This window comes from Malaclemys terrapin, chromosome 9 (assembly GCF_027887155.1).
Source record: "Malaclemys terrapin pileata isolate rMalTer1 chromosome 9, rMalTer1.hap1, whole genome shotgun sequence".
Classification (NCBI taxonomy): Eukaryota; Metazoa; Chordata; order Testudines; family Emydidae; genus Malaclemys; species Malaclemys terrapin.
The window spans coordinates 5,215,162-5,242,095 of NC_071513.1; the positions used below are offsets into that span (position 1 = coordinate 5,215,162).

The 26,934-nt window shown below is 44.5% G+C and overlaps 1 protein-coding gene across 1 annotated transcript; it reads left to right on the forward strand.

The window, feature by feature from the left end:
- The first annotated feature begins 262 nt into the window (after positions 1–262).
- On the forward strand, positions 263–16,237 carry CD40LG (CD40 ligand). The gene is made up of 5 exons (XM_054040091.1): positions 263–441; positions 3,845–3,982; positions 7,817–7,862; positions 9,865–9,930; positions 13,912–16,237. The coding sequence occupies exons 1-5, from the start codon at positions 286–288 to the stop codon at positions 14,280–14,282; spliced, it is 777 nt and encodes a 258-aa protein (XP_053896066.1). The 5' UTR covers positions 263–285; the 3' UTR covers positions 14,283–16,237.
- The last annotated feature ends 10,697 nt before the right edge of the window (positions 16,238–26,934 follow it).

Sequence of the window (26,934 nt, forward strand, 5' to 3'; positions counted from 1 at the left end):
CTGCTAGGCAAGTATGAATACATGGAATAAGAACATTCAACTGACTTCTGATAGAACAATAGGAAAAAGTATGGAAGTGAATGAAAGAAGAAAGTTCAAGTCACTTTTTGTTGTGGGAGATGGCAATGAACAAACCTACCCACTACGAAGGGTTTTTTCCAGGAAGTGTAGGCTGTCACATCTATCTGTCCCTTAACTATCTTGAGTAGTGTGCTAGCGAGGCAGTTCTCATGCTGCTCCTGCACCGTGCTTTTGAAGGGGAGGCCACAGCCACTTGAACACAGAATGAACGAACCTTATAGTCCAACGACGCCTCGACCTATCAGTACCAGCTCACCTAACACCATGAAAATTTTTATGTGTTTTCTTATTGTATTTATTATAGCACAGACTATTGGGACTGTACTTTTTTGCTTATATCTTCACATGAAGCTGGATAAGGTAAGGTTAGAAATACGATCATATTAAATGGATTGGTTCTAACAATGATTTACATTTAGCTCAAAGAAAACTAATTAACAATGGAAAATGAGGCAGAATAATGCAAATAGTTGTACTTACATAGAAGCAGCATTTATAGCGTAAACCTTCTTGTTTATGCCTTAATTTTCCACTTAATAAAAGGATATGTTGTCATGAAGAGTTTTCCCCTTTAATTAACAAAATGATAATAGCGTAGCAAAGGGCACTGTAGATTATACCAAACCAAGTTGCTTACTTTATCAGTTTAAATACAGTGACAGTAGAATGATATATTTGATGGGTTGGTATGAACAGTGACAATTATTCTAGGCTCTTTGTTGGGAGTAAGGTGAAATATTTTATTTTGTGATAGTATTTTAGATTCAGCAGTATTGAGCTTTACAGTGATGCCTAGCAAGAGGAAGAGATTTCAAAAGCTTTTTTAATATTTGCCTGTGATAATTTTATAGTAAGTTTCACTTTAGGAGAGGGGTTTTTTTTTTAAATAAACATAATCCAAATTATTCTGCTTCATGCTTCTAACTAGTTTTTAAAGAATTCAAAATTTCAAAACTGTTCAAGTTTGCTCTTAGTCAAACTGCAGACAGACTATGCTATGCTTATAGTCGCTTGCCTAAAACTAATTTTTAGTCAAGTAAAAGAAATGATAAACAGTAAGTGAGCCAGCTGTGCTTCATATATGAAGTAAAACTACCGAATTGGGTATAGAATAAAGTATATTCTCCTTAAAAGGCATGCAGACAATATTTTCTCATTGAAATTAAAAATATACATTTTTGCATATTTATAACTTAATTTTAAATGAGTTAATACTGATCCCTAATAATGGAATGTAGAGCTGGGCTCCAAATGTTAAAGTACAAGAGGCAAAACTTTGGAAGATCAAGACTGGGTTAGTTTGCATGCGGTGGATCAGTTTGTAAATTCTGCGCTCACCTTGAGTGGTATCTTACTATGCAGTAGTCCCACTGATTTGAATGGAACTACTTGTGCAGTACGGTACTACTCAAGAGAAACAAAGCATCACAGTCTGTCTGAATGAATGTAATGACTAGTTATTACAACAAAATATTTCTTCTCCGAGTTATGATATCGACTGTTTTGGTCTAAAAGGATGAAATGCAGTCGTACAGCATAGAAAGAGTCTGAATCTGCCACCCTTACTCACGATGAGTAGTGAGTCTCCCCCTGCATTTGGATCCACCATGCAGAAGTCTGTTCCAATCACCAAAATGTGTATCGGCACACAAGTCTGTGTTCTTCCATCCCAATACAGCCTCAATGATTTCAGTGAGACTTCTTACCGATTCAAGGGTCTACTCCACAGGAGTAAGGGTGGCAGAATCAAGCTCTTCATCAAGATTCATACAGATACCTAGAGCAACTGATGAAGTCTCATCTTCTGCCGTTTGAAAAGGGGAAAAATGTAAATTAATTAGGGCTGTCAAGCGATTAAAAAAATTAATTGCGATTAATCGCGCTGTTAAACAACAATAGAATACCATTTATTTTAAATGTTTTTGGATGTTTACTACATTTTCAAATATATTAATTTCAATTACAACAGAGAATACAAAGTGTACAGTGCTCCCTTTATATTTATTTTTGATTACAAATATTTGCACTGTAAAAAACAAAAATTGTATTTTTCAATTCGCCTCATATAAGTACTGTAGTGCAATCTCTTTATCATGAAAGTTGAACTTACAAATGTAGAATTATGTACAAAAAAAACCTGCATTCAAAAATAAAACAATGTAAAACTTTAGAGTCTACAAGTCCACTCAATCCACTTCTTGGTCAGCCAATCACGCAGACAAACAAGATTGGTTACAATTTGCAGGAGATAATGCTGCCTGCTTCTTGTTTACAATGTCACCTGAAAGTGAGAACAGGGGTTTGCACAGCACTGTTGGAGCTGGCATTGCAAGATATTTTATGTGCCAGATGCACTAAAGATTCATATGTCCCTTCGTGCTTCAGCCACCGTTCCAGAGGACATGCTCCCATGCTGATGATGGGTTCTGCTTAATAACGATCCAAAGCAGTGTGGACGGACACATGTTCATTTTCATCATCTGAGTCAGATGCCACCAGCAGAAGACTGATTTTCTTTTTTGGTGGTTTGGGTTCTGTAGTTTCTGCATCAGAATGTTGCTCTTTTAAGACTTCTAAAAGCATGCTCCACACCTTGTCCCTCTCAGATTTTGGATGGCACTTCAGATTTTGGACAGCACTTGGGTCGAGTGCTGTAGCTATTTTTAGAAATCTCACATCTGTACATTCTTTGTGTTTTGTCAAATCTGCAGTGAAAATGTTCTTAAAACAAACATGTGCTGGGTCATCATCCGAGACTGCTATAACATGAAATATATGCAGAATGTGGGTAAAACAGAGCAGGAGACATACAATTCTCCTCTCAAGGAGTTCAGTCACAAATTTAATTAATGCATTATTTTTTTTATGAGCATCATCATCATCATGGAAGTATGTCCTCTGGAATGGTGGCCGAAGCATGACGGGGCATATGAATGTTTAGCATATTTGGCATGTAAATACCTTGCAACACCGGCTACAAAAGTGCCATGCGAATGCCTGTTCTCACTTTCAGGTGACGTAAATAAGAAGCAGGCAGCAGTATCTTCCACCAATGTAAACAAACTTGTTTGTCTTAACAATTGGCAGAATAAGAAGTAGGACTGATTGGACTTGTAGGCTCTAAAGTTTTACACTGTTTTGCTTTTGAGTGCAGTTATGTAACCAAAAAAAAAAAATCTGCATTTGTAAGTTACACTTTCACGATAAAGAGATAGCACTTTGGTACTTGTATGAGATGAATTGAAAAATACTATTTCTTTTATTATTTTTACAGTGCATATATTTGTAATAAAAAATAATATAAAGTGAGCACTGTGCACTTTCTATTCTGTGTTGTAATTGAAATCAATATTGAAAATGTAGAAAAACATCCAAAAATATTTAATACATTTCAATTGGTATTCTATTGTTATAAGTGCGATTAATCGTGATTAATTTTTTTGAGTTAATCACATGAGTTAACTGCGATTAATTGACATCCCTAAAATTAATACAAAAGATCTGAGAGCAAGTTTCAATTGCTGTTATTCATTTTATACAGAAATCTGATGTGGGGCCCAATCCCACAGCCATTACTTGGACAAAATTCCCATTGAAGTTAATGGGAACTTTGCCTGAGTATGGACTTCAGGATTGGGCCCTTGAGGTATGGTGTAGGGATCTACTGTTTCATGAGACATTGTTTCAGAACACAGTGAGCTTATTTTCTTTTGTCACTTGGCCTCTAGCATTCTGTTTACCCTCTCTATTATCTCACTGACAGTTGGAACAGGAGTTGAGCTTACAGGAAGATTATTTGTTCCTCCGAAGAATACAAAAATGTCGGAAACCAGAAGGTGCGGGCTCATCATTATTGGACTGTAAGGAGATCATAAACCGATTCCAGGATCTGCTAGTCAAAGTAAGATGCTGTTAACTAAATAAAGATGCTGATAAAGATTTGCAATGCCCCATATGTATGTACACACACACACACACACAATATTGCCAAGCTGTATTTAAAAAGTAATATTTGTACACTTCCACATATTGGACCAGATTCTAATCCCATTTTAACTGGAGTTAAATTCAGAATAACTCCACTGAAGTAAATAGAATGATTATAATGTAAGTGTGATCAGAATCTGGCCCACTAAAACAAACATTATAGAGCCTGATTGTACAAACACAATCTGCCCCAGTTGACAGTGGAATGTTTGTCTTAGAAAGTTTGACGATCATTTGCATTGAATGAAACTTTTAACAGACAGGGATAAAATGAAATTTCATTATTTATCATGTACTGAAGACAAAGGTATAGGAAAGGCTCAGTTATGTTGGAGTTCAGTTACTGTGTCTGTTTAGAGTGTGGGCTCGGATCATGTCTCCTCCATGTTAAATATAGTGCATGGCAGTGGCGTTGGAACAATGTTTAGAGGGGAAGCTGAAAGCCATTGAACAAAGCTATAAACCCCGTATATGATGGAAACCACTTCAAGACAAGGCGTGGTGCCACACTTCCTGCACTCCTAGTTCCAGCACCCCTGGTGCATGGTATACCAGTGGCACTTAACACATCGTAATTATTACACAGGAGTAACATTATCCATAACAATATTTGCAATCCACCAAGCATGAAAAATACAGATGACAAAATACTGGGTCCTCTAAGCCCTTCACAATATTTGCTCTCTTTTACATTAAAATGAGTTACATTATGTAACAACAATCTCACTCATTATTTAACAAACAAGACAGTAGCTACAAAAGGGTACACGAGAGGTTGTGTTCTCAGTACCACACTCAGGACTTTGACACCCTAACTCTCATCGGCTTAGTGGGAGTGTTGGAGATGACGCCCTGCAAGTTGATCTCCTATTGTATCCAAGAAAAATTGTTCTCCTTAACCTCTGAGGATAGGACAAGGAGCAATGGGCTTAAATTGCAGCAAGGGAGGTTTAAGTTGGATATTAGGAAAAACTTGCTAACTGTCAGGGTGGTTAAGCACTGGAATAAATTGCCTAGGGAGATTGTGGAATCTCTATCATTGGAGACTTTTAAAAGCACGTTAAACAAACACCTGTCAGGAATGGTCTAGAGCAGTGGTTCTCAAACTAGGGCCTCCGCTTGTTCAGGGAAAGCCCCTAGCGGGCCGGGCTGGTTTCTTTACCTGCCACGTCCGCAGGTTCGGCGGTTCACCGCTCCAGGCCAATGGCGGCTGCAGGAAGGGTGGCCAGCACATCCCTCGGCCCGTGCCGCTTCCTGCAGCCCCCATTGGCCTGGAGCAGCGAACCGTGGCCAGTGGGAGCTGCGATGGGCCAAACCTGTGGACATAGCAGGCAAACAAACTGGCCCGGCCCGCCAGGGGCTTTCCCTGAACAAGCGGCGGCCCTAGTTTGAGAACCATGAGTGCAGGGACTGGATTAGATGACCTCTTAAGGTCCATTCCAGTCCTATGATTCTATGATTTATTAACATTGCTCTGATGCCAGCTTTCATGCAGAACTGGACAGGGAGCTCCATTTGTGGGCTGCTGATAGGATCTGACCCTGTGTGCTAAACAGTACACAGAAGGCCTGATTCTCCACTGTCTTGCACCTTACTGACACCTTTGGAAGGTGGGTGTAAAATGCTGCCACCAGTGTGAGTTTTGGTAATGTTTTTACACCCACATTGCATAGGTATCAATGACTACACAAGTTGCAAAGCGCTTGAGAACTGAGCCCAGACACTGTGCTCATTTTGATTACTGGGGGTGAGGTGCAGCACACACTGTTTGGCAGCTAGAAAAAAGTCTGCTATTCATGAAGAAGCAAGGCAGCAGGTTATTCGAGATGTGTGAGAACAGTGTGCATAGCACATCGGAGGCTAAATTCTGCTCCAGCATAGACGCTTGATGTTGCACAGTCCTTGGTTTGCACATGGAAGTGTAGTGCCATTAATGAGAATTCCATGCACAGATCTAAGCTAGCCCAAGGCTCCAGATGTTTGATGTCAGCTACATGGACACACATCATGTTTTTTTTTTAAATTCAGGTACTTAACTATGAACTCATTCACGAGGCACTAACTAGGAACCATTTGGTATAGTCAGTAAGTTTCTTCTGGCATTTCCTAGCGAATGGAATAGGTGAAGAGAACCAGCTAAGGAACTCTGAATTGGTGTCAGACTAGGGGAAGGTGCTCTCAATCTGCCTGTCTCTTGGAATAATTCATTAGCAGTGTTTATTCTGTTCAGGAAATATAATAATTTGGCATTTCCTACCTGCGTTAAGTGGATTCTGGTGGCATGCACATCAGGGGCCCATCAAAGTCAAATGGGAGACCTTCCGAACGTTTTCAATCAGGCTCTAGTTAATAAAGCAAATCATGCCTGAAACTGACCAGCCTCATCAGTTCCGAATACCCTCTAGTGTGTATGAGCTGGAGGAGTCCAGCATTGCAGCTGTGTGCTGTAGCCTTTTAGGAAAGCCTCACACTTTTTGAATTGCCCTGTACAGTCATTCTTCTAAGTGTTTTCAAATACACCTTTCCTGTCACAGCATTTTAATGATATAAAACCTAAAATCAAAGACCCTTTAACTTATGAGCTACAAATGGAAAGTCCAAACTCTGCTGCGCGTGACCTCAGTAGAGCTGTTTTCACAAGTTTTGGTGATAGGTATCCCAGAACCGAGAGCCAAAGAACTCTCAGGGCCAAATTGTAACCTCACTAACACCTTTTGAATCCAGTGCGGGGGAACAGGAATAAATGAGGTCTGTAGTAGGTCTTAAATATCTGCTGTACCAAAGCAATGAAAAATACCGCTTACCATAAAAATGAATTCCAATAGGCTGCACTGCAGGGAAGAAAAGATCTCACAGCACAGTTGATGAAAATGGGAAGTTACTGGCATTTTTCTTTCTGCTTTCTCAAATATTTATTTTCTCTCCATACATCAGACACACTGATAAGGTAGTTCAGGCACTAGAGAGAACAGAGAGGATTACACTCGATGATGATGAGCTGTCAATTTATTTTATTCAAACCTTGCCAAACAGTAATAACCAATGTCACTTGTAGAGTATCCGTGTTGGAGGGGCACTGTATTGTTACCCCCCCCCCCAAGTGCTATGCTTTGTTTATGTACTAGCATTGATTCTGCTAATGCAAGGTCAGGGTGGGGTTTGCCAGAAGAACAAAAATTGGGTGATCTATTCTCCAATCGTTTTCCACTCATGGAATTTTTACTGTATAAGAGGCTGGTAGGTAGGGGATGCCTTAGTGTTCTAAGCATCTGATTTGAAATGTAAGCAGCCCTTCATTCTCCTGTCAGACAAAAGGAATAACACGCAGTTTAATGCTGATTAACCTTTAGGGTCAAACTGTTTTGTTCTGTATGGATATTTACATACGAGGAAAGGTTTGGTTCCCCCACCCTGCCACATTTTTCAGTGTGCTTTACACCCATCAGTATCTGTCCTACCCACCTATCTCACCAAATTGGCTGCCTTTCCTTTAGTACGATCCTGCGATCCTTTAGGAGGATAAGTTTCATGTAAATCTAAAATATTAAGGGTCAAACTCTGTTCTGAGTTATGCTGGTGTGCTCTTACTATGAATATCGTTGTTATGGTCACAGATAACTCCAAGGGTATTATTCTGATACCTTTGGTTATCACACATACATTGTAGGATGAGATGTACTGTGTTTGGAACGCTAATTAAATGTGATTTCACATCTCTGAATAACCTTTTTTAATGCTTTGGTTTTAGGATCCAGAAGTCAGCAAGGATGATGCAAAATTTGAAATGCAAAAAGGTACATTTCTTGATATTCTAGGAAATCTTTTACTAAATGAAATAAAGAGGAAACTAGGTCTGTCAAGAGACAATTTTCTTTGCATCATTGAAAACACCAAAGATAACATAGGCAATCTGGGGATGGCCTGCACTGTGCTTGGAGCCTGATCTTGCTCCCAGTGAAGTCAATGGCAACACTCCCATGCAGCAGGTTTTGTTCCTTAGGATGTTTCAGAAGGTCTAGAGTCAGTATCTTAATACCTATGGCAATCCTTTAGCTTTACGGTGTCATTTTGGAACAAGATTTGAGGCATCCTTTGCTCAGCATCTGGGTCTTTCAGTGCTATTATATCATGATAGCATGAGGCAGCAGAACGTCTCTACGAACGTGAGAAGGATAAGATGTCAGAAGAATAGAAAGTGCTTGCCAGGAAAGCTACCAAAAAGTGCTGAATTGCTAACTCTGCTGGTGTATGAGCCAGTAACGAAGCACTGTTGTGCCAGTGCCCCCATGATGCTAATCCTTTAATTTACATAGGTGGAAAATATTTTACCAATTATTTACTATGTATTGTATGCCCGTCATCTCTGTGAGGCTAGTGTTTGTACCAAACAAATTAATGAGTTCCTGCTGCTAATTAAAGCCAGCAAGTGAAAGCCCTTTTGAAGTCAATGGGGCTCTACACCTGCAACCAAAGGGAGGATTGAAGCACAGCGTCTACAGAAGGAGTGTCAAGGTGGCATGCATGTAAATACTTATTGGTGGTGTGCCTTTTACAGTCCTGCCTGATGGATTCCTGTTGGTGCATCTGTCGCATCTTGACTGGGCTCCTGTAAGGGAATGTCTTCACTGCAGAGTTAGCCCAGGTGATTAGCACCTGAGTCTGAACATTCAAGTTAGGCTAGCTCAGGTGAGAGCAGCCACACAGCAAAGCTATGCCTGTATTACTGCATCCTCACTGATGCTACACTCACCCATGTGTGTAACTAGGACTACTGGGGGCACATCCCCTAACGCTTGGCACTGCAGTAAATTGAGCCGCTCTATAATTTTTCCCAGTAAATTGTGGGAGGATTTGTCTGTCCTTCTAGGCACATGGGGAATTATGGGACGGCATTGGAGGACGATCAGCATTCAGTGATTTTAGCCTGTGTCCTCTCTGCAAAGTGGGCACATTACCGGTCCTAGTAAAAGTGGAACCCAGGCTCTAACCATCACCCCCAGCCAGCCCAGCTCACCCGGGGTGAAAGCACCAGCAAACTTGTGTGAAAGGGTTTTTGTGTGTGGATGGCAGGGGAGTTAGGGGCAACATTTGAGTCCGAGCCTGAGCTAACTCTGCAGTGAAGACATTCCCTTCTCATTCTCACCCCAAGCAGAGAGTGTTAGGGTAAGGCTTATTGAAGTGGTTAGTCGCTGCAGTACGCAGCATCCCACTGTCTGGGTGAGGTTGGTTTCTGTGAGCGCATAACACTTTTACACTGTATGCCCCACCAGCAACCTATTGGTAATTGAGCGTGCCAGCCAGCCCTTCAGGGTCTGGGAGCTGGTTATTTAATGCACTGTCTGTCACCTCATTTGAACCTTACATTTGATGTTTACTGAGATGTCTCTGCTGTCAGTGCCTTTCAGGTCAGCAGCAAGGCCCTCTGAGCGGAAAGTCCCCACCTTGCTGTGCCCATCAAAGCTTGAATTTGCATTCGTACACATGGAAATTTGTACACATTTTGTTCGGTCAGACTTTTGACTGAATATTAATTTAGGCCCTGGTCCTGCAGGCCTCAGCATGGGCACGGGGGGCTGCTTCCATCGGGCTCATTGCAAGATCGGGGCCATTAACTCTATTAGACAGGGAAGTTTTCTGTCAGGGGTGGAGCTTTTTAAAATCAGTCCTGATGATTCTGGCTCTTGTGTACTTTAATATTATTACACAGCACAGTGCGTCCAGGGCAGTCGCTGTACCGCCTAAGATAATGAATAAGGATAAATACATGAATAAATCACTGGCTTTGTTTGATTGCAGATGACAGGCAGCAACCAATTTCAGCTCACCTAATGGGGTTCAAGAACAGCACCAAGAAAGTATCAGGTAAGGAACTCAGCTTTGCCAGACCCTATTCACAAATCAGAGGGGTGGAGAAGGAAAGTGGGATTTATAAGTGGTGAAATATAATCATAATAATAATTCTAATAATTGGGAGGGCATATCTAGTGGAGTCCCCCAGGAGTCAGTCCTGGGTCTGGTACTAGTCAATGTTTTCATTAATGACTTGGATAATGGAGTGGAGGGTATGCATATAAAATTTGCCGATGACAGCGTTCCAAGCATTTTGGAGGACAGGATTAGAATTCAAAATAATCTTGACAAATGGTCTGAAATCAACAAGATGAAATTCAATAAAGACAAGTGCAAGTACTTCACTTTGGAAGGACAAATTAAATGCACAACTACAAAATGGGGAATAACTGGCCAGGCAGTTGTAGTACCCAAATCCTGAAAAGGATCTGGGCGTTATTGTGGGTCACAACTTGAATATGAGTCAACAATGTGATGCAGTTGTGAAAAAGGCTAATATTCTGGGTGTATTAACAGGTGTGTTGTGTGTAAGATGTGGGAGATAATTGTCCCATTCTAGTCAGCTGAAATATTGTGTCCAATTTTTGGGTGCCATGCTTTAGGAAAGAGGTGGACAAACTGCAGAGAGTCCAGAGGAGAAAACAAAAATGATAAAAGGTTTAGGTAGCCTAACCCCTGAGAAAAGGTTAAAAAAACTGGGTATGTTTAGCCTTGAGAAAAGAAGACTGAGGGGGGCCTGAGAATAGTCTTCAAATCTGTTAAGGGTTGTTATAAAGAGGACTGTGATTGATCGTTCTACCATGTCCACTGACAGTAGGATAATAAGTAATGGACTTAACCTGCAGCAAGGGAGAATTCGGTCAGATACTAGGAAAAACTTTCTAACTATAAAGTTAGTTAAGTTCTGGAATAGGCTTCCAAAGGATGTTGTGGAATCCCTGTCAGGTTGAACAAACACCTGTCAGGAGGGTCTAGGTTTATTTAGTCTGCCTCAGCACAGGGGACTGGACTAGAAGACTTCTTGAGGTCCCTTCCAGCCCTCCATTTCTATAATTCTATGATAATATCTAGCTCTTCTGTAGTGCTTTTTCGATAGCGCTCAAAGCACTTTATAAAGGAGGGGAGTAGCATTATCCTCATTTTACAGATGGAGAGACTGAGGGACAGAGAGGTGACATGACTTGCCCAAAGTCACCCAGCAGGCCAGTGGCAGAGCTAGGAATAGCACTCAGATCTCGAGTCCCATTTCTCTGCTCTTGCCACTGGGCACACATTTTCTGTGTGGGGTTTTACTCTTCAGGGAATCAAACTCAGCAGTAACTATGTAGAGTATTATTCTTGAGTATGATGATATTGCGTGTAGGCTAACTCCTGCTTGCCTTACTCATGCGCATCTGCCCACTGGACTCCACTGTGACAATGCACTTGAATAAGGTGGTTTCAGTTTGGTCCTATGTGAAGTGTAATTGAAGGGCTACAGTGAGTTAGACAATAATTCCAGCACAGGAGTTTGGTGACAACATAAAACGAAACCTCACAATGAACATTTTTCCTTTTGCTTCATTACTGGTTGTTTTCTGTGGGTTTTTTTTTTTTTAAATATCATGTTTCCTAGAAATAAATAGATGTTCCTTAAGAAAAGGAAATAATGTCATTGTTGTCAAATGGACCACCCTCCTGCTGAAACCTGGCTAAAATACATTTGATCTTGTAGGCATGTCACGCACTTTGAAGGATTGGGGAATTGAGTGCCTTTCACAGAGAGAGAAAAAGTGTGTGTGTGTGTGTGCGCGCGCGCTTTTCGTAACGTTATTTCTGGTGGTCATTTTTACAAGACAAACTGCTAAATGCAGAATAGCATCATACCAGAGATTGTCAGGGTCAGCTGTGAGTGGAGAGGGTTAGGGCTGGTTTAAGTGAAGAGTAATGTTCGTCATATGCAGAATCTGAAATAGCCCATGGCATAGGCAAAATAAGGCCTACTCCTGCAAACCCTTAGTCATGAGTGTAGTCCTTACTCATGCAAAGCATCTCACTCTTCTCAAGGCTGTCTCCACATTTCCCCTAAAATTTCCCACCTTTGATATCAACAGTGGGAGCCCTCATTAGATAAGGCACTGATGGTCACTGGCTTTAAAGGGTATATCTACACTGCAATTAAAAACCCAGGACTGGCCTGTGCCAGCTGACTCAGGCCCGCAGGGATCAGGCTATGGGGCTGTTTAATTGCAGTTTAGACGTTTGGGCTCCGGCTGGAGCCAGGCTCTAGGACCCTGCAAGGTGGGAGGGTCCCAGAATTCGGGCTGTAGCCTGAGCCCGAACCTCCCTATTGCAATTAAGCTTCCCAGTCTCCATCCTGCCCCTTAGCCAGAGCCCCACGAGCCTGAGACAGCTGGCACAGGCCAGCCACGGGTGTCTAATTGTAGCATAGACATATCTTTAGTCACTATAATGAACGTATAGACACCACGGAGCCACGTTCTGTACCATCTCAATTACATTTACCTTGAACAGTTTTCTGAAACTGCTCAATATGTTGTGGTCCTGTCTACACTTGCATTCATACCATTTTCACCACTGGTTCGGCTGCACTAATTGTCAGCAATAGGTAAATTTTCTAGAGTAATCCTGCCCCAGGAGACAGCCTGCAAGAGCAAAGGTGTATGAGTAAGAGTCTGCAAGATCAGACCTATAATCTGGTAAAAATCTCTAAACCTAAGCACATTTCGATTGACTCTGGAGTAACTACCAGTAAACAGCAATTGCTCTTTCCATCTCTGACGCTACAACTCACACAGACTTTATTCCACTTTATAGTTCAACCCATAACCTTGGGGAAACCTTAGTATCAGATAAAAATCACAAAAAACCTCCCTGTAATCCTGTTGCTATTCTAATGCAAACTAACAAACACTCAGAAATGAACTAATTGGCTGGAACTCAGTGCTTAGACTCAGCCATCGGGGAAAAAGAAAACAAGACAGTAACATACACATGTATAGATCTCATGCTGGATTATTCCTTCACTAACAGAACTTCCTATTAAAGGACAAGATACCCATCCTGCTCCCATTGCAGTGAATGGTATTTCAGTTTCTCCAGGGTTGGGTTCTTTGTGAGGTAATTAGAAATGCTGATACTGGATATTATTTTCATATTCATATCCGAGGCTGGAGTTCATTCTCTTCTCTTTACTGGATTATAGTAGGTCACTCAACACACAGCTTGCTCTGGAACAGTCATAACCTCCAATGGGATTATTTATGTGCCCTAAATCCAGAGTCACTCCTTTCAAAGGCAATGCCTGAGCACCTGAAGGCTGCATTGACTTCAATAGAGCTATGCCCATTTACCCCAGCGGAGAATCTGGCTCTTTGTGTTTATTATTTGTAGTAAAACGTATTATAACCATGACTACTACTCTGCTGTGTAAAGAAGGCCAAATGCTAAGCCACACACCAGGTCAATCAGAGGGGACAGTGTGGGTTAAGAACCAAAAAAACCCAATTTCCTTCCTGTGTATAAATAACACAGCAGGGCAAAAGGCCACTCTAGTGCTGGGATCCCATTAGAGTGCAGAGGGGAGCGATAGAATATCCACCTAGAGCTCCCAATCCAGCTCTAATAATTCCCATCAGCTTGTAAATGACAACTGATAAAACTACTTGCCATGAGGAACAAGGAGCCCCTTTCTCCCAGAGCAGGAAGAGGGAGGCTGTGCTGTGGGCAGCGCTCACAGCCCCAGAGGAGGAGCGTCTGGGCAGGAGCAGGATGGAGACTGGGAAGCTGTGCTGCGGAGCAGTTGTCTTCCTACATGCTGTAGATACACTTGGAGAGAGACAGTCCTTACCACAATGAGCTTACAGTCTAAACAGACAAGAGAGACTCGGGGTGGGACTGATTCCATTCACATGAAATGTTCTAATGGTATTTTTTTCTCCTAATGTGATTTCTGACTCATTCAACTCAAAAGTGATGTTTTTCCCTCCACAGTTTTACAATGGCAGAAAACGGGGTACGCCCCTATGAGCAACCTGATATCCTACAAAGGAGGGAAATTGAAGGTGGAAAAAGAAGGGCTCTACTACATCTACTCCCAGGTCAGCTTCTGCACCAAGACAGTTCCTGGGGCGCCATTTACGGTGTTTATTTATTTGAACCTACCATCGGAATCTGATCGGCTCTTATTAAAGGGACAGGATACGCACAGCTCATCCAGTGTTTACTGTGCCCTACAATCCACTCACCTGGGAGGAGTGTTTGAACTCCGGAAAGGTGATGTGGTGTTTGTTAATGCGACAGATTCGACTCAAGTGAACTATGATCATGGAAACACATACTTTGGTATGTTTAAACTCTATTGAGAAGTGACCTGCTATGAAGAACAGAGCTGCAGGAGGCCCAATCCCAACTTTGTTGAACAAAGTGAATCCTGGTTTCCAATATTTATGTTCCTCTGCATCTTTAGTTTTCTTGTATCTAGTTCTGTATATTTTGTTATTTATTAACGGGGGCAGAATGAGCCCTTAGAACGGAAACAGAACAAAGTTTGGAGCTGTTACTGTGTGCACTTTGTTCTCACCTTTACTCATTGTGGAATGTCTGTACACATCTGTATCATATGTATTTAAGCCCATGCCCTGTGTGCTATCACTTGTCTGACAGGGTGGATATGCTTATTTAGTAGAACATAATATGAGTGTTTCTTTCCAGACAACATTACGTATCTCTCAGGGGACTCCAGTCAGATAGATTATATGTACCTCTTTTTCAATCTGCTTATAAAGTAACAATGGAAAAACTTTAATGGTTTAGAAATATCTTCTCTAGGAAAAAAGCAATCAGCAAATTGCCATCCTTAAGCGGTAACTGCTAATGACACATATTTACCATTTAAATCGTATATTTCACCTGAAGTCTCCCTTCTTTTCATCTCTGTATATGTACAATATACAATCAGCAGAACCTTGTACCTTTTATAATCATGTGATATTTGCTGAGGCTTGTTCACACGGGATGAAATTCACTCTGGAGCAGAAGGGCCTGCACAAGGTCCATGTGCCACTCGTGTCCTCAGAACAGGGCTTCAGTGAGATGTAAATAGTCCTCTGCCCCAGGGTGAATTTCAGCCACAGGCCTAGACTGCCCTGCATAGATTTGTGAATGAAGAGGACACTGCTCATGGAACAACCCTCACCCATAGAGAAGGGAGCCACAGCCACCCTCCCCATACCATGACCCCTTCTCTCCAGGCCCCCTGGACAACCCTATTCCATGGGCCTTTATTCCACATTGGGGAAGAAATGAGAAAGCAGAAGGCTGGACCAGGCAGGCTCCCTTGTCCAGTCCTATGATACACCTCCAAGCAGTATTATCTATTGTGTAGAGCCTCCCCTGGGCATTTTGGGGCTACCACTGCCAGGGTAGGTCCTGTTAGAGCGGCTCCATTGGGGTCACTAGGGCCATAGCTAGTGTAGAGGGACTGGACCTCTAAGGCCCCAGAGCCTTTTCCATGTGTGAACAATGGGTAATATGGGGATGTCCTTGCTGAGATTTTTCCCCCCAGACTTTCCTCCCATGGACTGTGTGAGAGGGTGATCCGGGCCATAATAAATTAAGACAGTTACATAGCACCTTGCACCCAAAGATCCCAAATACCAAGAGACTTTTCAGGGTCCTGATCCTGGAACTCTGACTCACTCAAGTAGTGCTCACTCACGGGAGTAGCTCTGTTGAAGTAAATAAGATTGCTTGTATAAGGGTTGCAGGATTGGGACATAGGATTTTTGCCTGAGTAAAGGTTGCAAGATTGGCCCATATAGCATAGCATGGTCACTTGCCCCATCTTCAATATGCAGCCACCTCTGGGGTGGAAAGTAGTAGTCTTAACACGCAGAACACACCAATACCAGTGACTGTGGATTTAAGGCCTGATGCTGCACCTATGGCTATCAATGGGAGGCATGCTCAGAATCTGCCCATCTAATTTTACTATAATTTAATATGTAGTGTTGGTGGCATAACTTTATTAGAGAATGGAGTCAGTGAAATATTTTTGTTTGATGCATTGTGTAAACATTATTTATTTAATTAAAGCTGTATTATATTCATGGACAAAGGGAAGTTGCATTGAAAAATAGAAAGTGTGCAAGGAATAAATATGACTGTTTGTGCAGTAATGTTGGATCCCCAGTATTGAATGTTGAGTTCTGAAGTGCTAAACAGGAAGTGCTGTGTTGCTTACACATCACAGCACTGAGCTAATTTGCAATCTCGCTACAACAATTGGTGTAGAATTCTCCATACTGTAGTGTTACAAATAACATACCATTTATAAATTAACAAATAAAATTTCATTTTATACAGTTTTTAACACGGTTGCATTTTTAAAAAACTATGCCAGAGTTTGTCACTCTGATTTGGGGTCTAGTGTAGAGTTCTGTACTGTTGCCCATCACTGTATCAGCTGAGCACTTATACTACAGGATACTATTTATGTTTTCCTAACTGAAGTCATGACACTCAACATTATATGTACTCTTGCAGTTAGACAAGGATTTTGACTTCCTCGGTTGCCATACACAATATGCCAGTGCTTGTTTTATCCATGTATTTCCTGTGTATTTTCCGTATGAGTTTCCTCTCAGCTCTTTTTTTTTTTGCATAACTTCTTCCTCCTGCAAAAGTTACTCTTCATCAGACGGAAGTGGAAAAGTGAAATTATCTCAGCCAATCAGAGTGCAGTTACATACAATTCTCTTCACACTGACTGATTTAGGGAATCTTATTTGCATACTGACTCTGTGCAATAACTACGTAGTATGGAAATATATGTACCCTAGCTGGTTGCCAGCCATTATTAGCCAGTTAAAGAACAAGGATCTGTAGAACCGCTGGATAGTTATTTCTCACAGATTGTTCTGTGAATGCAACTCTTTGCACTCCCATTTCTTCAATGCAGCAGTGATGGGGGGAAGAGGCAGCTGCAGTATGTAATACATAGAGGTGTCTGTTGCATTCAACAACCAATATTAAAATAAGAAACAATATGGGATATTTAGCACAACGGAAATTTGCGGAGTTTTTAAAATCATTTCACATTGTCATAGAAATTAAACCCCGCTAAAGGAGCCAATGGGAATGGACAGCAGATATCTCAGGGCCAAAGATCAGCTACAGCTGGGAAACAGTAAACTTGTCAAAGCTTCTGTCCCTGAAGCAGGGGCTTTCACCAGGTCTCTGCAGCAGTCAACACCGTTGACCATGAGATACCGCCATCTCACCTGCAAGAGATGGCAGGGATCCAGGGGAAAGCACTATGATCAAGGAACTCCGTGGCCTGGGCCCCAGACATCTAAAAGAGCCTAAAGACCTGGATGAAGACAGTGGCCGACACTTGCTCTGCTCAGGCACGATGGAACTCTTGGCAATAAGAGTAAAGATCATCTGTGTGGGACACAGAGCTTTCCTGGGGGCTGGTGGGAGACTATGGAACAAATTCCCCCAGTGTTCTGTGTTCAAGCATAAAAACAGAGAGAGCATCATTCAGGCTTTAATCCTTCCTCCACATATAGTGCACTCTCTCCTCAAGCACTTACTGAAAGTAGAGTTCTCTACATTCCTAGCCATTACCCTATACATAATCATACTCATCATACTGTAACGCCCCCATTGAGCAGCCAGTTATTGTAGCACACAGGAACGAAGGACCATTACAAATCTCACTACCTTTTGCTCCAAATGCAAGATGCATTTCTTTGACAGAGTAATGTGTATTAAAAAGCAACCAACCAAAAAAAAAACCTCTACCAAAACAAAACATTCCACTGCACACACAATTCACCTCTGAGGGGAGAGGATGAGAGAACACATGACAGATGTTAGTCACTTTGTTTAATGCACCACTGAAGGTACTCAGATACCATGGAGATGAGTGTGGTAGAAGAAGCTATATAGAATAGAATAGACAAGATTTGCACCAGTAGAATTCATCTATTTTCGGTGGTGGCACACACGCATCCAAACTCATGTCTATCTACCACCAAAATATCCTTCAGGTTTTTCGGTGTAGTTATTCCCCTTTTTAGAGTGGCACAAATCCCTAATGGCAGAGGTATATCGGCACAGTGGCAACGTGGACACACAGACATCAGTACTGTATTGCCAACCTCCACAGATTAAAAAAAATCATGCGTTTTTCTTTTAAGATTTTACTGTGCCTTTTTTGGTCTGTCTTTTGATTTTTGATCTCCCCTGGCCCATCGTGTGTGTGTGTGTGTGTGTGTGTGTCAATCACTATTGTCCACTCTCTCAAATTTATTGGGTAAGCTGATTTTGGTCCCTACTGCAGAAGCTCTTACCCTCACATCTGCCTGTTCCCTGCCCAGCAATTAATTCTGCCCCCCCAGCTCCCACCCCCTCAGTTCAGCCCCCACCCCTCAAACCTTCAGTTCAGCCCTCCAGTCCTCCTACCCATATCAGTTCAGCCGCCCTCAGTGCCCAGCACCTCCGTTAAGCCCCCTCAGCCCATCTATTCAATCCCCACTGAGTTCAGCCCCCCGTGCCCCTCAGCTCAGCCCCCTCTGAACCCCCCCTCAATTCAGGACCCCTCTCAATTCAGCCCCCCATGCCCTTCAGCTCAGCCCCCTCTGACCCCCTCAGTTCAGCCCCCTCAACCCCCGTCTGTTCAGACACCCTCAGCCCCATCTATTCAATCCCCCCTCAGTTCAGCCCCACCCCCGTCCCTCAGGTCAGCGCCCCCCAACTCCCCTCAGTTCAGTCCCCTCAGCCCTGTCTGTTCAGACCCTCCCCAGTTCAGTCCTTCAGTTCCCCTCAGTTCAGCCCCCCTCAGTGCCCAGCACCTCCGTTCAACCCCCCTCAGTTCAGGCCCCTGCTCAGTTCAGCCCCCCCAAACTCTCCTCAGTTCATCCCCCTCACCCCCCCTCAGTTCAGACTCATCAGCCCTGTCTGTTCAGCCCCGCACTCAGTTCAGCCCTCCAGCCCCCTCTTAGTTCAGCCTCCTCAGTTCAGCCCCCACCTTAGTTCTGTCCCCATCCCCACGTTCAGCCCCCCAGCCTCACCACTGCTCCTCCTGGGTTCTTCACACCCCTCTCCAGGCCTAGGGACTGCAGTGGGGTCCCCTCCCGGTTCCAGGCTGGGGGGGGGCCCCTGCTCCACGGGCTGTTCACCCCCCAGTGCCCCTTCCCAGGCGATGCTGCAAGGGGCAGAGGGACCATCCTGTCCCCGTTGCCCACAGGAGGGGGTGGGGCCACCCTAAGTGGCTGGGCTCTTTGCACCCCCTCCCCCTCCTGGTAGAGCCTGAGGTTGCTGAGGAGAGAGAGAGCGCGCGCACGCGCGCCAGCGAGCTCAGCCTGCAGTAGCTCTGACTGGTTATTCTGCCCCAAGAGGTGGGCAAGCAGGCTGGGCGTCCAATCAGTGAGCTCAAATACCCCAAAAGGCCAGAATGCCTCACTTCGTGGCCAGAATAGCTCATGCCCAGGCCAAGGCCCTGTGGCTGAGAAGGTGGCGGGGTCGGGGAGGTGCACACTGACGCCATGCTGGCAGCCCTGCTGCTGCACTCCTGTCAGCTGTGAAGCTCCCCCCAGTAACTCCACCAGAGAGAGTGGGATGATGGTGGGTTTGGGAAGGAGGTGAGGGACTCTGGGATACCTACCCATAATGCACCATGACTGTAGTGACAGAGCTGTCGTATGAGGAGTGGAATTGGAGAGGGAGGGTCTGGCTTCAGGAGAGATTTGGTGCAAAGTGACACCAAATCACTCCTTATTTTGGGCTTTTTGTAATAGGCGACTTCAACACAAAGTTATAGTTTAAAAGCGGATCTAAGAGTGGTTTTGGTGATTGACTGGCATCAAGGTATATGCACTTCATTAGAATCCTCCTATCCCCACTCCCATTCATTTAAGAAAACACACCCAAGTTTGTGAACTTTCTGGCCCGTCCACTTGACACAGCCTATGTTCTGTTTTTTTGTTCCAAACTGGGATATGCTTCAATGGTTCAGCACAGGCATATACCACATTGAGGCAACAGAGACCATGGAGAATGGAGAGAGCAAGGATGAGCTTTTTTAATAATGTAAGAACACACAAATTTATTATTTTAGTATTTTTAATATGTAACAATGCTGTACGCAGCAAAACTAGAACTACTAAAAAATGGCATTTGTATACCTCCCCCCCACACACACACACTCCTCTTCCTCTGAAATGGGGTGGAGTTGTTTTGAAAGGCAGAGTGCCGCTTTTCTTCCCCTTTGTGAGCCTTGGCAACATGATCTGGGCCACGCTGCTAGCTAGCACAGGCCTCTCAGCATGTAACGCTGGCCTCTCTGTATGCTCAGCAAAGATCTGTCCTATAAGTTGGTCTGCCTGCCACGTCCCTTATGGCTAATGGCAGCGATCTGTGTGCAGGACATCGTTAGACTGACCTCACACTTGGTAAGACAACTCCCATCTTTTCATGTATTTATACCTGCTCCTGTATTTTCCCCTCCATGCATCTGATGAAGTGGGTTTTAGCCCACAAAAGCTTATGCCCAAATAAATTTGTTAGTCTCTAAGGTGCCACAAGGACTCCTCGTTGTTTTTGCTGATACAAACTAACACGGCTACCACTCTGAAACTTAATGTGTGTCAGCAATGTAGTGCAGTTGTGAAAAAGGCTATTATCTTTTTGGGATGTATTAAATGAAGTGTCACATGTAAGAAATGGGAGATAATTGGACTGCTCTAATCTACTGGGCACTGGAGAGGCCTCAGCTGGAGTACTGTGTCCAATTCTGGGTGCCATGCTTCAGAAAAGATGTGGACAAGTTGAAGAGCATCCAGAAGAGAGCAACAAACATGATAAAAGATTTAGAAAACCTGACCTATGAGGAAAGGTTAAAAAAATTGGGCATGTTTGGTGTTGAGAAAAGACGACCGAGGGAGAACCTGATAGTCTTCAAATATGTTAAGGACTGTTATAAAGAGGAGGGTGATCAATTGTTCTCCATGCCCACTAAAGGAGCAAAATCTTTCTAAGTAAAAGGGTAGTTAAGTTCTGGAATAGGCTTCCTAGGGAGGTTGTGGAATTCCCATCACTGTAGCTTTTTAAGAACAGGTTGGACAAACACCTGTCAGGGATGGTCTAGGTCAGTGGTTCTCAAACTTTTGTACTGGTGACCCCTCTCACATAGCAACCCTCTGAGTGTGACCCCCCTTATAAATTAAAAACATTTTTTCATATATTTAACAACATTATAAATGCTGGAGGCAAAGCGGGGTTTGGGGTGGAGGCTGACAGCTTACAACCCCCCCTGAGGGGTCCCGACCCCCAGTTTGAGAACCCTGGTCTAGGTGTACTTGGTTCTGCCTCAGTACAAGGGACTGGACTTGATGATCTATTGAGGTCCCTTCCTGTCCTACATATCTATGATTCTCTGACCCCTAAATCCTTTTCAGAGTCATTGTTTTCCAGGACACAGTCCTCCATTCAGTAGGTACGGTCTGCGTTCCTTGTTCCTAAATGTATTAAAATGTATTTTGTTTGAATCTAGATCACTCTGTAGGACTGCTCTGTCCTCATCCTTATTTACCGCTCTACCAATCTTTGTGTCATCCACAAATTTTATCAGCAGTTACTTCCTGATCATCCGGGAAATGCTGAATAGTGTTGAGCTTGCAGGACCCCACTAGAAAGCTCAGCCTCCACATGAACTCACACATGCCCCCCACTGAGTCTCAGTATCTCACCCCACAGGGAACGGTGTGCACAGGTGGAACACAGTCATACAGCCACACCTGTGCACAGCATGCAGGGAACCGTGGGAAAGGAGGGAAACAGTAGCACTGGTTGGAAAATGTATTTTTCACTGATTTTTTCATTTTTATTTTATTTTGTTGAAAAACTTGGTCTTTTAACAAAACCACCTAAAACTTAGATAAAAATAGACATTTTCTTGTGAAAATGTCGATTTAATCAGAAAGCTGTTTTTGGTTGCAAAAAGGTTTTGACAAACATTTTTTCCAACCAGCTCTCTAACCAGGCAAATTCCCCTGAAGTTAATGCAGCCTCAGACAGCAGCGACTTCAGGAAGATGGGCTACATGAGGGTTTTTCAAACAGGGGTCGCCACTTGTGTAGGGAAAGCCCCTGGCGGGCCGGTGTGAGCCCCGTCTGCAGGTCCAGTCGATCGCGGCTCCCACTGGCCACGGATCGCCGCTATAGGCCAATGGGGGCTGCTGGAAGCAGCGCAGGCCGAGGGACTTACTGGGTGTCGCTTCCAGCAGCCCCCATTGGCCTGCAGCAGCAATCCGCGGCCAGTGGGAGCCACAATCGCCCGGACCTGCGGACGGGGCTCACACCGGCCCGCCAGGGGCTTTCCCTACACAAGCAGTGACCCCTGTTTGAGAAACCCTGGGCTACATGGATTGCAAGAGATTCCTTGCTCCTCATACTCTCTGTGGTTTTGGCCATGTCTAAGACAGCCATATGAACATGGCTCCAGGGCCACTTTGCTCGGACCATGGCAGCTTTGTGCATTTGGGATGAGGGACTTCGCCTGGGTCTCTTCTCTCTTTGCACTGGATCTTTCCACCCCTTTCCCTACACTCTGCCTCTAGGACTCTTGGTGGTGCCAGTCTCCTGCCTTGGACTATGGACTCTTCAGTGCCTTGCTCTTTCTACTGGTTCTTTGTACCCTAGGGAACTGTGGCAGCTTGTATGCACATTATGCAATATCCATTCTCAGGAAAACACTGCAGCAGTACTAGGTATCCATCCGCTCCCTCAAGTAGCACATGTTCTGCTCAGTTCCAGCCTCTTGCTCCCCCCACCCCCAAGCCCACTTCTGGCACTGGTATTTCTGCAAGGTTATGGTTGCAGTGGTTTTGAGGGCACAGTTTCTTGATATTCACACGGTTTCCTGCCTGGGTTTGGTGCTTACTCTTCCTCTTTCCTCTGAAGGGACAATCTGCCTAATTCCTGTCAAATTCCTGTTGCTAGGAAGCCCTTCAGCTAGACACAGGGGGCCTGAGTCTCCATGCCTGTACACCTTATGCAGTCATTGTGGGTGTAAAACTCTACCAAAGCAGAATCAAGATAAAGTAGGACTGGAAGGGACCTCAAGAGGTCATCTTGTCCAGTCCCCTGCACGGAGGCAGGACTAGGTATTAGACCATCCCTAACAGGTGTTTGTCTAACCTGATCTTAAAAATCTCCACTGATGGAGATTCCACAACCTCCCTAGGCAATTTATTCCAGTGCTTAACCACCCTGACAGTTAGGAAGTTTTTCCTAAATGTCTAATCTAAATCTTCCTTGCTTCCCTAAACCCATTACTTCCTGTCCTCGGTGGTTAAAATGAATAATTTATCTCCCTCCTCTTTATAACAACCTTTTCATACTTGAAGACTATGTCTCCCCTCAGTCTTCTCTTCTCCAAACTAATGAACCCAGGTTTTTCCATCTCTCCTTATAGATCATGCTTTCTAAATCTTCAATCATTTTTGCTGATCTCTTCTGGACTTCCCCCAATTTGTCCACATCTTCCCTGAAGTGCAGTGCCCAGAACTGGACATAGTCCTCCAGCTGAGGCCTCGTCCGTGCTGAGTACAGGGAAAGAATGGTAGCTTTATACCCATTTTGCTCTGTTGTCAGTGGCAACACAAGGTTCAGGGCAACAGGCAACCAGGCTCAGTGAGTATGACCTGGGGGAGGGGAGGGGAATTCCCATCCTGCTGCAATTTGGTTTTTTTGTGGTCACATTCTTCTTCCCCTGCCATGGGAACAAGATGATGTTAACATTTCAGTCAGAGTTGACAACCACATTAAACTATTGTGAGGCATCAGACAGGAGATGGTCTCAAAAGACCAGGCATTTAGAAGGGTTAGATTCTGCTAGTAACTTCCTGAGATTTGTGCATATGCAGCTGAGGGGACAATTGGATCCCAGACATCTGGCCTCATGATCCAAGCTGCTTAGGGAAGAGTGGGAAGAGAAACAGACAGACTCTCTCATAGTGATCTGGGGACAAAATACTCAGCTCTGAATCAGGGAGTGCAGAGACTTGAACTTGAATGGAGGGAGCGGTGGGCCCCTTTGCCTCCCAAACTGCTCAGGTTTCCAGCTGAAAATGACCATTTTGACACAGGCCCATTTTCACGAAGCCTTTCGAAAGGGCTCGTTTGTTCCAAAGCAGAATGAAAACAAATATCAAAACCGCAAAAGTTGCTGGGAAACACCAGTGTCGCCCCGCGCTCAGCTGTGTTCACGCTGCGCAGTTCTGAACACAGTCCCGCCTAAGCACCAAGTATCCCTTCCAATGCGCCTCAGAGCCAAGCCTCAAACATTTGCCTCCACAGCGAAGCGGATGTGTTTCTCCTCACCTTAAAACAAACGCTAGTGCTAGTGTAACCCACACACCTCCTGGGTGTGTTGCTCTGTCCCATCTAGTGGCACCGAGACCCTTAGCTAACAGCCAGTTGGCTTTTAGCTCATGCTGGAGAGGCTCATGCACTAAGCTCCACAGGTCCCAGGTTCGATCCCGCACACGGCTGACCGAGGTCTGTCAGCGTTACACTACTATAACTATAGAGTCACTGAAGGAAAGAGCGGTTTACAGCCTCACTACCGTGGTTCAGTATTGCTCCATTTCAGGAGTCTGACCCAAAGCCCGTGGAAGTCAATGGAAGTCTTTCCACTGACGTCAGATCAAGCGCCACATGCATTATCAAAGACTAGATGCTTGTCTCTGCCTGAGACACTTTCTCAGGGAGTCCTGAGGTGTAAGTCACAGTGTCACCTTTCTGCCTCAGCAAGAGAGCGATTTGCTGCTGCTACGCTGTGTGATAGCTCCCGGCCAGCCAAACAAACTCCTCGGGACTCTGCCAGTCCAAACTTTGCCTTGAGGTAACCCTGGGTTCCCCCAGCTCCCAGCCCACTGGAAGAGCATTCCTCCCTCCAGCCCGTCTCACTGGCCACTCTCCAAAACAACCAAGTCTCCAAAGATACAGAACGCACACCAGTCTGCTGGCTCAGCTGAGGATGGGCACCTCAGTGGAATATCACAGCACTGAGATGAATTTACAATAAAACAAGAATAAGTTTAGTAATAAAGAACAGAGATTTACGTGCTACCAAGCAGAGACGATGGAAACAGAAAATGGTTCCAAATAAATCAAAAGTATGACATGCTTCAAAGCTTTGTCTAAAGCAATGTTCTCACCTACTTACTTTTCCAGCATCCCCAAGCCACATCATCAGGGATCTACTGCTCAGAACTGCAATGAGGTGCTGACGCAGCAGTTTTGGCCCACAGCCCCATCCAGCTGTGCCTCGGTTTCCCTTCTCTCAGTGGCATGCAGGCTCCCAGCTGTGCCAGAGTCTCACCACTCCCAGTGGTCTTCCCTGCTCTCAATGGACTGCTGGGGTCAATGAGTCACTGGTACAGCTAGTAAAGCTCTGGACTTTACTGGGAACCATCTGCCAAGTGGTAAGAGATCTGGTTTCACACTTTAAGGGGGTGACAGAACCCTTTACTGGTCTGAGTGAAGGACTCCATCAGGAGCAAAGAAGACTCAGGTGGGTAAGAGAGCTGGTATCGTGCCTTCAGGGTGACAGAACCCTTTATTTGCCTGAGTGACCCAGATGGGTGTGACACAACTGCTGGGGGAAGTCTGGATGTTGAAGAGGGGGAAAGCTGCCCCTCCTTCTGTGGTTTAGGATTAGGGTGACCAGCAATGGAGACTCAGGCCCCCTGTGTCTAGTTGCAGGGTTTCCTAGTAGGAATTTGGCAGGAATTAGGCAGATTGTCCCTTCAGAGGAAAGAGGAAGAGTAAGCACCAAACCCAGGCAGGAAACCATGTGAATATCAAGAAACTGTGCCCTCAAAACCACTGCAACCATAACCTTGCAGAAATACCAGTGCCAGAAGTGGGCTTGGGAGTGGGGAGAGGGAGAGGCTGGAACTGAGCAGAACATGTGCTACTTGAGGGAGCGGATGGATACCTAGTACTGCTGCAGTGTTTTCCTGAGAATGGATATTGCATAATGTGCATACAAGCTGCCACAGTTCCCTAGGGTACAAAGAACCAGTAGAAAGAGCAAGGCACTGAAGAGTCCATAGTCCAAGGCAGGAGACTGGCACCACCAAGAGTCCTAGAGGCAGAGTGTAGGGAAAGGGGTGGAAAGATCCAGTGCAAAGAGAGCAGAGACCCAGTTGAAGTCCTCCATCCCAAATGCACAAAGCTGCCATGGTCCGAGCAAAGTGGCCCTGGAACCATGTTCATATGGCTGTCTTAGACATGGCCAAAACCACAGAGAATATGAGAAGCAAGGAATCTCTTGCAATCCAGGTAGCACATCTTCCTGAATCTTGGCGGGGGGCCATGTTACCCTGCGTGTTGCTTTAGGAAGACATGGCACCAGGTACCGGGAGAGGCGTGTCCATCCCAGGGGCCCAGCCAGGCATGGAGGGCAGAGAGCGCTGGCCAGGGAGGTTCGAATCTGTTGGTCACCCCCTCCCCCAGCATGAGAGAGGTGTACAGGAGTGTGTGTGTGTCACCTCTCCCTATGTGTGTGTGCGGGGTAGAGGTGTGTGTGTGTCACCCCTCCCTGTGTGATCCCTAAAGCCTTAAAGATAAGGAAGTAAATAAAAAGAAACCAACTATGTGGTATTTCTTTTTAACGCAGGTTTAGTCAACTTGATGTTAATTTGAACATTTGTACTGCATATGATTGCCGTTGAACTCGCTTGAATATGAGTAATTTTACCAGGTGTCCCGTATTTAGCATAGGGAAATATGGTCACCTTATTTAGGCTGGTCATTTCAGATATCATCAAACCAATTGTGAGATTGGAGAACAAAGTAGTCAATGCCCCGTCCAGAAAAGAGAGGGCAGAGGTGAAGCTTACATCATGGCCGGTGGCCAAAGCTCCAGCCTCAAACTCACAAGGGAGTTGCAACAATCGGGGTCCAGACATCGCATGGGGAGAACAGGGGTCTGAACCCT